The sequence below is a fragment of the Mobula hypostoma genome, chromosome 1 (assembly GCF_963921235.1).
Source record: "Mobula hypostoma chromosome 1, sMobHyp1.1, whole genome shotgun sequence".
Taxonomy (NCBI): domain Eukaryota; kingdom Metazoa; phylum Chordata; class Chondrichthyes; order Myliobatiformes; family Myliobatidae; genus Mobula; species Mobula hypostoma.
Window position 1 is genome coordinate 103,502,970 of NC_086097.1, and position 18,656 is coordinate 103,521,625.

The 18,656-nt window shown below is 42.2% G+C and overlaps 1 protein-coding gene across 1 annotated transcript in view; it reads right to left on the reverse strand.

Moving 5' to 3' along the window:
- Nucleotides 1-18,656, reverse strand: part of stard9 (StAR-related lipid transfer (START) domain containing 9) — a 418,409-nt gene that overhangs the window by 24,741 nt on the left and 375,012 nt on the right. The window contains exons 26-29 of the mRNA XM_063054195.1: nucleotides 17,346-17,529; nucleotides 16,749-16,883; nucleotides 6,340-6,436; nucleotides 1,845-1,972 (exon numbers count right to left, since the gene is read on the reverse strand). Coding sequence (XP_062910265.1) covers nucleotides 1,845-1,972; nucleotides 6,340-6,436; nucleotides 16,749-16,883; nucleotides 17,346-17,529 — 544 coding nt within the window. The remainder of the gene's footprint in view (nucleotides 1-1,844; nucleotides 1,973-6,339; nucleotides 6,437-16,748; nucleotides 16,884-17,345; nucleotides 17,530-18,656) is intronic.

The window sequence follows — 18,656 nt, forward strand, 5'->3', positions numbered from 1 at the left end:
ATGAGGGGAGACCTCATAGAAACGTTTTGAATGTTGAAAGGCATGGACAGAGTGGATGTGGCAAGGTTGTTTCCCATGATGGGGGAGTCTAGTACGAGAGGGCATGACTTAAGGATTGAAGGACACCCATTCAGAACAGAAATGCGAAGAAATTTTTTTAGTCAGAGGGTGGTGAATCTATGGAATTTGTTGCCATGGGCAGCAGTGGAGGCCAAGTCATTGGGTGTATTTAAGGCAGAGAGGTATCTGAGTAACCAGGGCATTAAAGGTTTTGGTGAGAAGGCGGGGGAGTGGGACTAAATGGGAGAATAGATCAGCTCATGATAAAATGGCGGAGCAGACTCAATGGGCCGAATGGCCGACTTCTGCTCTGTTGTCTTATGGTCAATAAATATCGAGAGCATGAGATGAAGGATCATTGAAAGTGAGTCCATAGGTTGTGGGAAGTGTTCAGTGAATGGGGCGGGTGAGGTTGAGTGAAGTTATATCTTATGGTTCAAGGGCCTGATGGTCCAGGGGTAATAACTGTCTGGTGGGTCCTGAAGCCCCTGTATCTTTTTCCTGATGGCTGCAGCAAAAAGCAAGCATGGCCTGGACGGTGGGGTCCGAGATTTTGGATATCACCTTCCTGTGACAGCACTCTATGTAGATGTGCTCAATAGTTGGCAGGGCTTTACCTTGGATGGACTGGGCTATATTATACTTGTTTGTAGGCTCTTCTGTTCATCAAGGACATTGGACATGATGCACCCAGTCAATATATTCTCCATCACACATCTATAGAAGTTTGTTAAAGTTTTAGATGCCATGCTGAATCTTCTAAGAAACTAGAGGTGCTTCTGCACTTTCTTTGTAATGGCACTCCATGCTGGATCCAAGACAGATCCTCGGAAATGGTAACACTGAGGAACTTCCCCAACTTTGATCCCCCGATGAGGACTGGCTCGTCCTTTTCCCAAAGTCAACAATTAGCTCTTCGGTCTTACAGACATTGAGTGAGAGGCTGTTGTGGCACCATTCAGCCAGATTTTCAATCTCCTCCTTATATACTGATTCATCACCACTTTTGATTTGGCCAATGACAGTGGTGTCGGCAAAGTTAAATATGGCATTGGTGCTGTACTTAACCTCACAGTCATAAGTATAAAGCGAGTAGAGCAGGGGGCTAAGCACACAATCTCACGGTGCACCTATGTTGATGGAGATTGTGGAGGAGATGTTTTTGCCAATCTGAACTGACTGGGTCTGCAAGTGAGGAAATCGATGATCCTGTTGCATAAGGAGGTAGAGGCCCAAGTCATGAAGCTCATTGACTAGTTTTGAGGGGAGTGATAGTATTATGGCAATAAGCATGCCATACTCAACTGGTGGAGTAGATTCGATGGGCTGAATGGCTCATTCTGTTTACATGTGTTATAGGCTGATAGGCTAAATCTACTACCATCCTCTGCCTTTTGTGGCAAGCCAATTCTGTATATGCAAAGCCAAGTTTCTGCGTCTCATGTCTCATGACTTTCTAAATGAGCCTTGTCAAATGCCTTACTATAATCCGTATGGACCACCTCTACTGTTCCACTTTCATCACTTCAATGAATTTACTCTAAATGACACCAATATGCAGACACTCATGTTTTTCTAGAGACCTACATGAAGGCAAACAGACAGCCCAGTTGTGATCTCCCAGAACGGCTGGTAGTCTGCACAAATTCAGAATACAAGGGAAAATGCTCAATTTGAAGGATTAAAAGGATCAGAATGTCCATTAACTGACACAGCATAAATAGCTTACAAATCAATTAACTGGACACTGTCAATGATAATTTCAAGAATGTGTAAATACCTACCTCTGCTGTAACAGAAGCAACAGTGAGAGTTGCCAAATCTTGGAACTGTTTTAGACAGGTGGAACTTGAATGACAGCTGCCTTTCATTATTCTCCCTGAAATCGAGTGTGCAAGTGGACAAAAAGCTGCTGCAACAAAAATCATACATGTCAATCGCGATCTTCTCCAGAAACATCTTAAAGTTCAAAGTAAATTTATTATCAATGTACATATGGGTTACTTAATACTACCGAGATTTATTTTTGAGCAGGCATTTACAAGGAAAAGGAAATAAAACAGAATTTTATCAAAACTGTATACAAACAAAGATGAACAAGCAACCAATGTGAAGACAATCTGTCTAAAAATATATATAATACTGAAAATACTTTATCACATCTCCACATAAGTAGCATCAGAGCAGGAGAAAGATATGTGACTATGGTGGCCAGCTTCCTAAAGCAATGTTTTTACAGCAAATTTTAAAACAAGACAAAAACAGAAAAGTTAGAAACAGACATAGTGTCTATGGAGAGAGAAACGATTAACATTTCAAGTCAAAGGCTTGGTTAGAACAGGAAATTGAGAAAACAGGTTTGTTTTACATTATATAGAGGGTGGGAAATAATGGGGTGGGACAAAGTGAAGACTGGCGATAAGAGGGTTGTCATGATTCACTGTTTACAAAGCCATTTGCCTGGGGGCAGTTAGGTAGGGAGAAAACACGGGCACATCAGTAAATGTGGAATGAATGTCAAAGCTGTTTCAAGGAAGTGAAATCAAATGCAGAATGTTGGAAATACCCCTCACAACTGCCCTCATTACTTTTATCAGGCAGCTTTTATAAAGAGCAACTGTGGCAACCTTGGCCCTACCATATTCCCATTGTTCTCCTTTCACCTATTCTCCCGGTTTTCTCACTTTACAAAGCTCTCGGGCCTGAAACTAACTCCACTTCTCTCTCCAAAGATCCTGCCTGACCTACATATTCTTTTATTTCAGATTTCCAGCATCTACAGTTTATTTTTGTCTCTCAGGGCCAACAGGGTATACGACAGGTAATAATTTTATGCTCCAATCCGCAGAGACATATAAAAGCTCTTTCTGGAATCTGGCAAGATTCAGGATACTTTGATGTTTTCATCCTTGAATAGATATTCATTTATAGTAAGCAGAGGAGAGAAGGGTCTTCAATGATAGGAAAGGAGGAGTGGCTGAAGGGTGCAGAGAGGGGTGTTCACTTACCAAGGTGTAGGAAAGGCTACAGAGAAGAAGAAGAATTGCATTGTATCATTGTACAAGACAGGCTGTTCAACCCACAATATTGTGCCAAACTTTTAACTTATTACACGGCCAATCTGGCTGGTGGTGTAGTGGCATCAGCACTGGACTTCAAGGCAGATGATCCTGAGTTCAAACCCAGCCAGGTCCCAACCTAGGCAGCAGCAAAAGAAAGGCCTGGCAATCTACTTCCGTATCTTGCCATGAAAACCGCATGGTCCATGAGGTCACGAAGAGTCAGACTCGACTTAACAATGGACTCCCTCCTAAGTAGTCTCAATTTTTCTATCATGTAGCTGTCTAAGTTTCTTAAATGCCCCTAATGTATCTGCCTCTATCACCACCCTGGCGTGGGGTTACCTGCACCCACCACTTCCCTCCAGTCACCTTAAAATTACATCCCTTGTATTTGCCATTTTTGTCTTAGGAAAGCATCTTGGCAGTCCACTCCATCTATGCCTCTTATCATCTTGTCAAGTCATCTCTTAACCTCTGTCACTCCAAAGAGACAAGCCCTAGCTTACTCAAACTATCCTCATAAGATATGCTCTCTAATCCAGGCAACATCCTGGTAAATCTCTACACTCTCTACGTCCTTCCTACAATGATGCCTTCAGTGCAGCAGAATGTCCACCTTCATGAGTATTTTCAGTGAAAACTTTACATCAAGTACATTAATAACTCCACTATGCATGTTCCCAAGCCTGGCTGTGAAAGGAGGAGAAGGGTTGGCCATTCTGTAAAAACCCAGTGCTACAGGAATGCCAACAGAAGCTCCAAAGACCTTGTCCCTGGAAAATAAAGGATACACCAAGATGGCCCAGCAGGGGGTGACAGGTTTAAGTAAATAAGTAAGGATATTAATTATCTCAGTCAGACGAGGTTTCTAAGCAAGAAAACAGAAACACTGGAATGATTCAGCCAGTCAAACAGTAAATGTGAAAAGAGAAATCAGTCAAGGTCCCTGCCTCAGAGCTGAAGGAAGAGTGGGTGGGGGGTGGGGGGGTGTCTTTGTTTAGAAAACGGGGCTAGGGTGAGGGAAAAGCTGTGAGACAAAAAACTATAAACTTATAGACTATATGACTACACAAAAGACAATAAAAGATTGGTTGAAATAGATCAACTGGTAAGGAGACACAAGAAACTGTAAGCACTATACTGTTAGTCCTGTCGAAGGATCTCGGCCTGAAACGTCGACTGTGCTTCTTCCTATGGATGCTGTCTGGCCTGCTGTGTTCCACCAACATTTTGTGTGTGTTGCCAGAGACTGTAAATGGTGGAAAGTGGAATGAAAAACAGACTGCTGGAGGATCTCAGCAGCATCTGTGGAGGCAGAATTTTGACTCCTGATGCAGGATGTCAGCCCAAAATACTGATCATTCTTCAGCCTTCCAAGATGTTGACTCACCCTTTGAATTCCTTGAACAGTGTTTTTTGCTTCCAGAGATAGACAGCTTGAACCATGATCATTAGCGAGGTATCAAAGAAAAAAAGCGTGAGAAAGGAATGTTAACAGGAAATGATGCGGGAGCTGTTTAACCAGAGTTGTAAAATTCAATGTTCATTCCAGAAGTGCCTGGAGGCTCCCTGGACTACACAAGCTATTCTTTTCAACTGAAGGACCAGCATTTTAAGCTGGCCAGTTTGGGATATAGATAGATAGATACTTTATTGATCCCAAAGGAAATTACAGTGTCACAGTAGCATTACAAATGCACTGATATAAATATGAGAGAAGTAGAAAGAATAAAATTAAGTTACCACAAACAGTCTAACAGGAGGGGGTCATCACTTCCCCAGTTATAGGTTGACTCATTATAGAGCCTAATGGCCGAGGGTAAGAATGACCTCATATAGCGCTCTTTGGAGCAACACAGTTGTCTTAGTCTATTACTAAAAGTGCTCCTCTGTTCAGCCAAAGTGGCATGCAGAAGGTGAGAAACATTGTCCAGAATTGTCAGGGTTTTCCAAAGGGTCTTTTGTTCTACCACAGCCTCCAGCGTATCCAGTTTGACTCCTATAACAGAGCCAGCCCTTCTAATCAGTTCACTGAGCCTGTTGGCATCACCCGTGTTGATGCCATTGCCCCAGCACACCACAACATAGAAGATTGTACTGGTGACAACAGACTGGTAGAACGTGTGAAGCAGAGACCTGCATATGCCAAAGATCTCAGTCCCCTCAGGAGTTAGAGGCCCTTCTTGTACACAGCCTCTGTGTTGGTACTCCTCTGAAGTCTGTCATCCGGGTGCACCCCCAGGTACTTGTAGGTCTTCACCGCACCCATGTCCTCACCATCAGGCTTAAGTCTTCCTAGAGTCCATCTTCATCTCCTTTGTCTTATTGATGTTGAGCTGCAGATGATTCAGCTTGCACCATTTGCCTAAGCCCAGATAAACACTCTGGTGGTCAGATGGAGTATTTGTGTAATTCCAGTCAATGTTGGATCCCTTCAAACCAGCAGACTGGTGAGCAAAGACTTCATTTTATGGAACTGTATCAGTGGTTTTTCAGCTGTCTTGAAATGAGACGTGTGAATACTGAAAACTAAAGATCTGTTTGAAATGTTCAAGTTTTTGAATTAAAAGCTTGAGTTCAAAAAGTGAGTCTCCTCTTTTTTTGAGGTATGTCAGAACTACATCCCACTGTATTAAACAATATCTGTTCATCGAGAGTCACAGAATAAAACCACTTTACTCTCGAAGCCTGTATGTTGCATTGAATCAATAAAGCATGTTTTCTTGAGAACAACATTCAGAAAGGGAAGGGATGTGGAAAGAAAAAATAGCAACAATTTATGTATTCCAATAGACTTTTGAACACTGTCTTTTCTGGAGCAACAAACCTGCCTCAGCAAACAAATTCAACATCTCATCAGAGGACAGATCAGCCTCTCTTGGGCTTGGGAAATATGTGCTGCTCTCTCTATTACAGGTAGAGGCTCCTTCAGGTAGTGAGACCAGACTTGTGTGTAACATTCCAAATGTGATCTCACCAGCATATCTCCAGCCTTGTTTGAGCATTGATAACTCTGATATAAACTGGAAAGGCTTTGAAAAGTAGAGGGAGGCAAGGAGAGGCTGTAGAGAGATTTGAACACGTAGATGGGGATGTTAAAAGCTGCTGAAGCAGGACAGTTTGACAATGCTAGCGAACAGAAATTAGTGGGAGTTATGACATGAACAGCAGAATCTGGATAAATTGAGGTTTAGGGAGCATGTTCACTGTTACTCACCATCAAAATCTTGACTGACTTCAGTGATTTTATACTGTGAATTGCAACAAGATGTTTGTCCTCTGCTGCTCATTACAGGATCAGTGCTGCTCTTACTCTGCAGTTATTAAACAAACTTTATTTTAAAAAAAAGATTGCTTTCAGAAATAATTTGTACAAGATATTACTGGAAATTGGAAGCACAGAACACTGCAGCACAGTACAGGTCATTCAGCTCACTATGAACCCTTCCCTCCCACATAGCCCTCCATTTTTCTTTCATCCATGTGCCTATCTAAGAGTCTCTTAAATGTCCCAAATGTATCTGCCCCAACCACCATCCCAGGCAGTGAACTCTATGCACTTACCACTCTCTGTGTAAAAAAAAACCTCTGACACCAACTTTACTACTTTCCTCCAACCACCTCTGGTATTAGCCACTGGCACCCTAGGAAAAGGTGTTGGCTGTCCACTCTATCATTTTATACAGCTATCAAGTCACTTCCCATCTTCTTTCACTCCAAAAAAAGGATGCTAAACCTTTCCTCACCAGGAATGTTCACAAGTCCAGGTAGGCTTTACAGAGCTATAACATTGGCTTGTGGCTCTTGATCTCAAGTATCCCAACAAAGGAAGATCAACACAGCACATACCTTTCAGACTTGATGGATCCCAAGATCCCTTTGTTCCTTCACACCACTAGAAGTCCTACCAATAACCTTGGACCTTGAAAAGTGTGAAGTAATTCAATTGGAAGGACAGGTTTGAAGGCAGAATACAGGGTTACTGACAGGATTCTTATCAGACTGGCGGAATAGAGGGATCTTGGGATCCACATCCATGGGTCCCTCAAAGTTGCTGTGCAAGTTGATAGGATTGTTACACAAGGTGGACGTGTGTTGGCATTCATTAGTCAAGGGACTGAGTTGAAGAGCTGTGAGGTAACGTTACAGCTCAAAAATACCTGGTTAGACCACATTTAAAGTGTTGTCAAATCACTAACAAGAGAAAATCTGCAGATGTTGGAAATCCAAGCAACACAATCAAAATGCTGGAGGAACTCAGCAGGTCAGGCAACATCTATAGAAAAGAGTAAACAGTTGACGTTTCAAGCTGAGACCCTTCATCAGGACTGGAGGAAAAAAAAGATGAGGAAACAGAGTAAGAAGGTGGGGGGAGGGGAGGAAGAAACATAAGATGATAGGTGAAACCGGGAGGGTTGGGGGAGGGGTGATGTAAAGAGCTGGGAAGTCAATTGGTGAAGAGATAATGGGCTGAAGTACCTCCTCCCTCACTACCATTCAAGGCCTCCTTCCAGATGAGGCAACACTTCATCTGTGAGTCTGTAAGGGTCATCTATTATATTTGGTGCTCCCAGTGTGGCCTCCTGTATAATCGGTGAGACCCGACGTAAATTGAGGGACCGCTTAGCCGAGCACCTTCCAGAAAAAGTGGGATCTCCCAGTGGCCATCCATTTTAATTCTACTCCCATTCCGACATGTCAGTCCATGGTCTCAAACCTGATGGCATGAACACTGATTTCTCGAACTTCTAGTAATGCCCCTCCCCGACTTCACCATTTCCCATTCCCATTTCCCTCTCTCATCTTATCACCTTCCCTGCCCATCAGCTCCCTCTGGTGTTCCTCCTCCATGGCCTCTGTCCTCTCCTATCAAATTACCTCTTCTCCAGCCTTTGATCTCTTTCACCAATCAACTCCCCAGCTCTTTACCTCATCCTTCCCTCCCTCAGTTTCAATTATCACCTACTACCTTGTATTTGTTCCTGCCCTTTTCCCACCTTCTTACTCTGACATAATCTTTTTTCTCCAGTCCCGATGAAGGGTCTCGGCCCAAAATGTCAACTGTACTCTTTTCCATAGATGCTGCCTGGCCTGCTGAGTTCGTCAGCATTGTGTGTGTGTGTTGCTTAGGATATTGTATTCAGTTTGGTCACCTCATTGTGGAAAGGTTGTGAAAGCTTCAGAAAGGGTCCAATAGGTATTTACCAAGATGCTGCCTGGACTAGAGGACGTTTCTTATGAAGATACTTAGAGTGAGCTAGGCTGTTTGTCTTTGGAGCAAAGGAGAATGGGAGGGGACTGAGAGAGGTATACAAAATTAGAAGACAAATAGATTGAGTGGATAGCCAGAGACTTCCGTCCAGGATGGAAATGCCTAATACAAGGGGACATAGTTTTAAGGTCATTGGAGGAAAGTAAAGGGAGGATGTCAGGGGTAACTTCTTTGCACAGAGAGTTGTGACGGTGTGGAATGCCCTGCCAGGATTTTGGGTAGAGGCAGACAAATTTGGGGCATTTAAGAAATTCTTCGATAGGCACATGGATGATATAAAAATGGAGGATTATGTATGAGGGAAGAATTAGATTGATAGGTTAAAGGGTCAGCACAACATCATGGTCATAAAGGCCTGTACTGTGCTCTGACTGTACTCTGCCTTATCAAAGTGAATCACTTCACACTTCTCCACATTTAACCCCTTCTGCCACTTCTCAGCACAGCTCTGCGTCCTAACAAAGACCCGTTGAAACCTAAACAACCTTTTGAACTATCCACGACATCAATGACCTTTGTATGATCTGCAAACTCATTGATCTATCCCTCTAGTTGCTCTTCTAAATCATTTATTAAGATGATAAAGAGCAGGGGTCCCAGAACAGACCAGGCAGAACATGACGGGTCATAGATTTCCATGCCATTCTGAACCAGTCACACCCCTTTTCACATCAGTGGCACAGCAGTAGAAACTGCCTGCATGTTTCAGTCTCCTGATCTTGTATATCTCATGGTCCTAGAACACATCCTACACAGTTAAGAATGCTCACCAATGTCCAATTTCTAAGAAGGCTGAAGCGAGCTGGACTATGCACATCAATACTCACAACCTTTTGCAGATGGGCAGTCGATAGTATCCTAATTTGTCTTCCGGTAAGAGGGCAGCACGCCTGGTTACAGCAGCCTCTCTGGGTCTAAACAAACATGTAATTGTTTGTCCTTTATATCTCTCTTATGATCACAAGACTCTGCTGGATATTAAGAATATCAAGTACTGCAGATCAACCCCATCAGTGAGGTGCTTGATAACAACGGAGCTGGATTTGTTGTGAATCATGTTGCTGCTTCATACAGCCACCCAAGGAAGAAGGTGTCAGAGGTGGTGCAAAGTCCAACAAACAGTGCAATGATGATCTTGGATGTTTCTTTTGTGATCACAAACCCTGTCAAACATTTGCAATGTAGAATACTACAAGTCCCATTCACTGTTTCATTGTCAAGACTGATGGGGTGAAGAAGCACAGACCAGACCCCCATGCTGCAAGGTTGCCTGTTACAGCTGCCTAGGGGATGAGAAGACAAAGGCGGTGAGGTGCAGCGGGAAACATGCTGGGCTGGGAGCTGGCCCTCTAGTGTTTCCTTGGTGGAAGACAAGCTGTGCTGTGTTCGACTGCAGCTGCAGAGTGCGAGATGAGGAACTGCTGCTGCTTCTTGCAGAAAACGTGGCTCCAGGACATTACCAATCGAGGGGCCATGACATTCAGGGATGGGCTCTATTTTGTTTTGGGTTTGTACGTTTTACTGCTATTGTAATTATATGTGCTGTGTGTGACTGTTGGTTCTGTTTTTGCACCACAACCCGGGAGGAATGCTGTTTTGTTTGGCTGTATTCATGGGTATTCATGTACAGCTGCAAGAAAAAGTTTGGGAACCCTTTGCAATTACCTGATTTTCTGCATTAATTACCCATAAAATGGGTTTTATCTTCATCTCGGTCACAATAATAGACAAACACAAATTGACTACACTAATAACACACAAACAATTGCATTTCTTCTCGTCAATACTGAGTACACCATTTAAACAATCACATTTTAGGTTCAAAAGCGCATGTGAACCTCTGGGGTAATGCATAGGGTATAAGAGATCAGGTGGATGATCTTGTTGCACTTTTACAGATTGTCAGGAATGATGTGGCCATCACTGGATCATGGCTGAAGGATGGTTGCAGTTGGGAGCTGAATGTCCAAGGTTACACGCTATATCAGAAGGATAGGAAGGTAGGCAGAGGGGGTGACGTGGCTCTGCTGGTAAAGAATGGCATCAAATCAGTAGACAGATGCACGATAGGATCAGAAGATGTTGAATCCTTTTGGGTTGAGTTAAGAAACTGCAAGGTAAAAGGACCCTGATGGCAGTTATATACAGGCCTCCCAACAGTAGCTGGGATGTGGCCACAGATTACAATAGGATATAAAAAAGGCATTTAAAAAGGGCAATGTTATGATACTCATGGGAGATTTCAACATGTAGGTTGACTGGGAAAATCAGGTGAGTAATGGATATCAAGATAGTGAGTTTGGTGCATGCCTATGAGATAGTTTTTTAGAGCAGTTTGTCATTGAGTCTACCAGGAGATCAACTATACTGGATTGGGTGTTACATAATGAACCAGAGGTGATTAGAAACCAGTGATCACAATATGATTGAGTTCAACTTGAAATTTGATAGGAAGAAAGTAAGGTTTGAAGTAGCAGTATTTCAGTGGAGTAAATGAAATTAGAGTAGTGTGAGTGAGAAGTTGGCCAAAGTAAATTGGAAGGAGATGCTGGCAAGGCAACAATGGTGGGAGTTTCTGGGAGAAATGAGAAACATGCAGGACATGTGTGTAACAAAAATGAAGAAATACTCAAATGGCAAAATAGCACAACCATAGTTGACAAGGGAAGTCAAAGCTAATGTAAAAGCAAAAGAGATGGCATACAACAAAGCAAAAATTAGTGGGAAGACAGAGGATTGGGAAGATCATAAAAATCTAAACTAAGAATCAATGGGAGGGAAAAGATGCAATATGAAAGCAAGCTAGCAAACAACATCAAAGTGGATAGTAAAAGCTTTTACAAGTATGTAAAAAGTAAAAGAGAGATGAGAGTGGACATAGGACCGCTAGAAAATGAGGCCAGAGAAATAATAACGGGGACAAGGAAATGACAGATGAACTAACTGAGTATTTTGCATCAGTCTTCACTGTGGAAGACACTAGCTGTTTGCCAGATGTTGAAGGGTGTGAGTGAAGAGAAGTGAGTGTAGTTACTATTACCAGGGAGGTGCTCAAAAAGCTGAAAGACCTAAGGGTAGATAAGTCACCCGGACCAGATGAACTGCATCCTCTGGTTCTTAAAGAGATAGAGGTAGAGATTGTACAGGCATTAGTAATGATCTTTCTAAACTCATTGGACTCAGGCATGGTGCCAGAGGACTGGAAAATTGCAAATGTCATTCCACTCGTTAAGAAAGGAGGGAGGCAGCAGAAAGGAAATTATAGACCAGTTAGCCCTTGGGAAGATGTTGGAGTCAATTGTTAAGGATGAGGTTATGGAGTACTTGGTGACACAGGACAAGATAGGACAAAGTCAGCATGGTTTCTTTAAGGGAAAATGTTGTCTGATGAACCTATTGGAATTCTTTGAGGAGATTAGATAAAGGGAATGCAGTGGATGTTGTATATTTGGACTTTCAGAAGGGCTTCGACAAGGTGCCACACATGAGACTGCTTACCAAGTTAAAAGCTCATGGCATTACAGGAAAGTTACTGGAATGGTTAGAGCATTGACTGATTGATAGGAGGTAGCAAGTGGGAATAAAAGGATCCTTTTCTGGTTGGCTGCCAGTGACTAGTGGTGTTCCGCAGGAGTCGATGTTGGGACCACTTCTTTTTATGCTGTATATCAATGACTTTGATGATGGAAAGATGACTTTGCTGCCAAGTTTGCAGATGATATGAAGATTGGTGGAGGAACAGGTCATGTTGAGGAAACAGGTAGGACACAGAAGGACTTAGACAGATTGGGAGAATGGAGAAGAAAATGACAAATGAAATATAATGTTGGAAAATGCATGGTCATGCACTTTGGTAGTAGAAATAAATGTGCAAAATATTTTCTAAATGGGGAGAAAATCCAAAAAACTGAGATGCAAAGGGACTTGGGAGTCCTTGTGCAGAATGCCCTAAATGTTAACTTGCAGGTAGAGTCAGTGATGAGGAAGGGAAATAAGGTTAGCATTCATTTCAAGTGGAGGGATGTGATGCTGAGACTTTATAAGGCACTGGTGAGGCCTCACCTTGAGTCTTATGAACGGTTTTGGGCTCTTCATCTAAGAAAAGATGTGCTGACATTGGAGAGGGTTCAGTGGAGGTTCACAAGGATGATTCCAGGAATGAAATGGTTATCATACGAGGCACGTTTGATGGCTGTGGGTCTGTACTCACTAGAATTTAGAAGGATGAGGGGGGGATCTCATTGAAACCTTTCTAATGTTGAAAGGCCTAGACAGAGTAGATGTGGAAAGGATGCTTCCCATGGTGGGAGAATCTGGCACAAGAGGGGTTAGCTTCAGGATAAGAGGGACATCCGTTTTAAACAGCTGCGGAGAAATTTTTTCAGCAAAAGGGTGGTGAATTTGTGGAATTTGCTACCACAGGCAGCTGTGGAGGCCAGGTCGTTGGGTGTATTTAAGGCAGAGCTTAATAGGTTCTTGATTGGTCATGGCATCAAAGGTTACGGGGAGAAGGCTGGGGAGTGGGACTGAGGAGGGGAGAAAAAAGGATCAGCTATGATTGAACGGGGCTGCTCCTCTGTTTTATGATCTATGGTAATGCCTTCTACAAAAGCAAAGACCACACCAAGAGCTCACCGTGCAATGCTGAAGGAGGTGAAAGAGAACCCAAGGGTAACAGCAAAAGACCTGCATAAATCTCTAGAACTTGCTGAAGTCTCTGTTCATGGGTCCACTATAAGAAAAACACTGAACAAAAATGGTGTTCATGGAAGGACACCACAGAGAAAACCACTACTCTCATAAAACAAAATACTGCATGTCTCAAGTTTGCAAAAGACCACTTGGATGTTCCACAATACTTCTGGGACAATATTCTATGGACAAATGAGAGCAAAAGTTGAACTTTTTGGCAGAAATGCACATTGCCATGTTTGGAGGGAAAAGGGCACTGCACACCAACACCAAAACCTCATCCCAACTGTGAAACATGGACAAAAACAACAGGAATTCTGCAGATGCTGGAAATTCAAGCAACATACATCAAAGTTGCTGGTGAACGCAGCAGGCCAGGCAGCATCTCTAGGAAGAGGCGCAGTCGACGTTTCAGGCCGAGACCCTTTGGGGCTGCTTTGCTGCCTCAGGGCCTGGACAGCTTGCAATTGTTGAGAGGACAAAGAATCGAAAATGGTATCAAGACATTTTACAGGAGAATGTCAGGGTAGCAGTCTGTTACCTGAAGCTTAATAGAAGTTGGATGATGCAACAAGATAGTGACCTGAAATAGAAGAGTAAATCAACAACAGAAAGGTTTAAAAAGAAGACAATTCATGTTTCGGAATGGTCAAGTCGGAGTGCAGACCTTAACCCAATTGAGATGCTGTGGCATGACCTAAAGAGGGCTGTTCATGCAAGGTATCCCAGAAATATTAATGAACTGAAACAGTTTTGTATGGAGGAATGGTCTCAAATTCCTCCTTGCCGTCGTGCAAGTCTGATCAGCAGTTGTAGGAAACACTTCGTGGAGGTTATTGCTGCTGAAGAGGTTTTACCAGTTATTAAATACAAGAGTTCACATAATTTTTCCAGCCTGGACTGTGAACGATTAATCAATGTGTTCAATAAAGACATGAAACATACAATTGTTTGTTGTGTTATTAGTTTATGCAGATTATGTTTGCTTGTTATTGTGATTTAGATGATGATCAGACCACAATAAATGAGCAATTAATGCATAAAACCAGGTAATTGCAAAGGGCTCACAAACCTTTTCTTGCAACTGTACAGTTGAATAACAATTAAACTTGAACTTGCTTCTCTACATGGCACAGAGTCTGCACAGCAGGAGACAGGAGGATTCAACAGCAGCTAGTTAAAACTGTTAATACATTACCAGTACCAACCTACCCACCATCAAACACCTACATACATATAGAAAGGGGTCAAAAAAGGCCAGCAGTATCATGAAGGATTCCACCCACCCTGCTCATGACTGTTTGTCCCTCTCCCATCTGAGAAGAAGGCATCCAGCATTCACACTAGGATAACTAGACTCAAAAACAATTAACTTTTCCCAGGCCATCAGGTTGATCAACACCTCCACCCATTAGCCCACTCCACCACCCCCACTACATACACATCAGACACTCCTCTCCACAGCCCTTGGCACCCTTCATCTCCCCGTGCACCGTCCCTTTTTGTTTCCACCCACCACATCCCTACACTGACACAGTCACTCCCCTGCTGTGACCGTGTCACTTCCTGTCGGAGTCACCTTATGTACAGATACTCCTGCACCTAGTGTTACTTTATGTACATACAATCAGTTTATGTACAAACATTTGTATATAAGCTAATCTTGTGTCTATACAGCCATATTCAAAGATTTACTTGTACATTGTGGTTTATCGGATTGCTTTTACATTTGTATTTATTGTGTTTCTTGCGTCCTTTACGCTGCATTGGATCTGGAGTAACAATCATTTCATTCTCTTTACCCTTGTGTGCGGAAGAATGACAATAAACTATCTTCAACATTCAACCTGTGTTCCTACTTTCAAGTTCCCTTAGTTCACGTAATATCTATCCCTATTTGACTTACCACAATGCATCCTCTCACACTTATCAGGTTTAAATTTAGTGCTCTGACCAACTTTCCAACTGATCTGTATCCTTCCGTAGCATTAGACAACATTCCTCACTGCTCACAGCACAACTTTCACGTTCTCCTCAGATTTACTAATCACATCTCTTGCCTTGACATCTATGGCATTAATATACAGTACAAACAACAAAGATCCTGGCACTGATCAATGCAGTTGCCCATTGGCAGACATCCCACCCTGCAAAAACTCATTTCAGGGAGGTAGCACCATCAATTTGCGGGAGACTCCCGGAACTTCTGGAAGAGGTGGGATGTCTGCAATAGAGTAGCTCCTTAGCAGCTAACCAGCTAGTTTAAATAACGTCAGCTATACTAATGAACGAATGACACCTGTTAAACTCATCTCAACATGTCTTTTACAGTCTTAACCCACCATGGGCAATAGAAAAGTCACTGTTCCAAACAGTACAGCGAGCATTACTGTCATTATTTTTGACCCCTATTAGGCAGTGGTACACTTTAGTGTTGCCTGGGGTGACGTACGTTTTATATTTTCTTTTTTTTGGAACACTCTGCCACTCTGACTTTTTATTGGAACTCTCTCGCTCTCGCATGCACACTCTCTTGCTCGTGGTCGCTCTCTCTCTCTCTCTCTCGTGCGCTCTCTCTCTCTCTCGTGGCCACTCTTACTCGCGCTCGATTGTGCGCTTGCTTTCTTGCTCTTGCTCTCTCTCATGCGCGCGCTTGCTTTCTCGCTCTCTCTCTCTCTCGCGCACTCTCACGCTCTCTCTCACGCTTGCTTTCTTGCTCTTGAGCTCACTCTCTCGCTCTCTCTCTCAAAAAAATTGATTTCTGTGATATTGTACATAATTTGCGGGCATCAGGGAGCCACTATTAATATGTGGGAGACTCCCGGAACTTCCGGGAGAGGTGAGATGTCTGCATCGGTCACAGACCTCCAATTAGAAATGCATGCATCCACGGAAGAGAAATGGCCTACTGAAGGGCGTTGGTCCGAAATGTCGATTGTACTCTTTTCCATTGTTGCTGCCTGGCCTGCTGAGTTCCTCCAGCATTTTGTGTGCGTTGCTTGTATCCATCTACCACTACTCTCTGACTCCCATCTCCAAGCCAAGGCCTTACTCTACTCAAATCCATGACTCCGTTAATCTTTGTTACCTCCTCACAAAATTCACTCATTGGTGAAAACCTGCGGTTACTCAGCACAACAGCCTTCTGTTCTATTCACAATCACAAGGTACTTCTAAATTACAAATCACCTGGTTGTATCTGATACACAAAAAGGAAACCAGGTGCTCTAACGCAAAAATCATGACTCCAGTGTTGTATAACTTCTTACTGTGCATAGTTTTAAAAAAATGTACTTAAATCCACATTTCCATTTTCAGTTGTATTTTCCAGAACAAGCATTCAATGGAGTATCGTTAAGGTAGATGCAAAATGTGACACAATTTGAAGAGAAGCTAGGGCCCAATATTTTATTTCACAGTGATGGTCTCGCATCTTGCTGAATGCTTACCACAGTATCTAGACATCACTGCCTCAGAGTTTCTGATGTGTACCAAGGTCACTTTGTTACTTTTGTCTGTTTTATCAATTACAAGATGTTGACTGGGGAGACTGCCTTCCCACATACAGAGAATGAACCAGTATTGGGACTGTGGGAAATCTGGCATTTTATCTACATAGAGACAAAAATATTGAGTTCTTGTCACCCAGCGCATGTTCTGACCTTGGTTTGAGAGTTGATGTCAGGGGAAGCTGTATTGCTGCTGCTGTAGCCTGATGTGGGATTGGATGACAGGCTCAGATTTGAGCCAGTGTGCAAACTGCTCCTACTTGCCACCTTTCTCAATCTCTCTTCCTCCTAGAAGGGAAATTAAAATAATATTCAGAGCACCCAAACCCTTGCAAGATATATTCTTCTGAGCAAACTGCGGATTGTCATAAAGATATTGCCCATAAATGTGACACACTGTCCTAATCAATAATGAGTAAGTGTGACATTGTCTTTCATTTGATTACTTTCAAACAGGGATGTAATTAAGTTCCTTGTTCCAACTCCAAATTTGATCTTTTATTTTCTACAACAAACAGCTAACAAATTACAAATTAAATTCCTCTGCAATATAGCTTTAAAACTACCTAATTTGCTTACATTGTTACTTTCAATAACAGCACTTTTACAAATTTAAGCTAAACCTTTTATTCAAGCACAAAGTTAAAATGTTCAAAGTTCTGGACTTAACTCAGAAAATATTCCAAATAATTCCAAGTTTTTCAGAATTTCCTCATATATTCAATTATGCTTCACATTCCTGAAAGTTACCTTCAATAACTGCAAAATCATTTCTTGCTGTAAGCGGCATTTCTCCTTTTCTGCTCTTGCACGTAACTTATCTCGAGCCTTTGCAATTTCTGCTTTTGTTTCCTCACGGGCCTTCTGATAATCTCGAAGCAGAGTCTCTATCTCAGAGGGGGCTTCCTGTGGAGCGTTCACAACCCCACCAGTCCTACAGAATTACAACAGATCATTAAGTGGTTCTTGCTCTATTTAGATTAAAATAAACGCCTTGTTTCAGGATCTGGTTTATCGTCACTGACATATGTTCTGAACTGTGTTGCTTGGAGGCAATGTATAAAAATAATAAGTTAAAATATAAAATTTATTTTATAAATGCTGCAAAAAGAGAACAAAATAGTGAGGTGGACCATTCAGAAATCTGATGGTGGATAATATATGAACAAGGTTGAAAGAACAAACTTGACAAGGTTAATTTGTCATCCACTATTTAACACAAAAAATATTGTTTCTGTCTGCAAGCCCAAAAGGTTCAAAACAATAGTCAGAAGTTCTATGATAATTCAATTCTGAAAAAATCCGTGTTAATGAATAATGGTGCAAACCAATGTTAATGAAATGAATCTGAAGTCCTCTATCAACTAGACCTCATTTAAATTTCTTTGCTGGAAAAGGCTGCCTCATGACCTTTGCCTGTGTGTTGTTAACGCTCAATGAAGCAACGGTGTCAGCAAGTGTTTAGTTGGCTATGCAACACTTTGGCATGCTGTAATTTTATGAAGCACAAGCACACAGGTCAGTGTGTAGCAGCTTTGAGAGATGCCAACGTAGAGAGGAAGCTCTTCACCAGGACACTCACCAGTCAACAATGTGGAGAAAAAGGCAGGTTTAATCAGGGGATAAACAAAAGATAATTAACCAAAATAAAGCTCAGCACATACAGTGCCTATTCGAAGTACTCCCCCTCCCGAGAAGTTTTCAGGTTTTATTGTTTTACCACATTGAAACACTGTGGATTTAATTTGCCTTTTTTTGACACTGATCAACAGAAAAAGACTCTTTTATGTCAAAGTGAAAATAGATCTCTACAAATTCTAATTACAAATATAAAACACAAAATAATTGTTTGCATAAGTTTTTATCCACCCCTTCTCTCTCTCAATATGACACACCAAATCATCACTGGTGCAGCCAATTGGTTTTAGAAGTCACATAATTAGTCACCTTGTGTACAGGCAAGGTGTTTCAGTTGATTGTAGTAAAATACACCTGTATCTGGAAGGTCCAACTGCTGGTGAGTCAATATCCTGGCAAAAACTACACCATGAAGACAAAAGA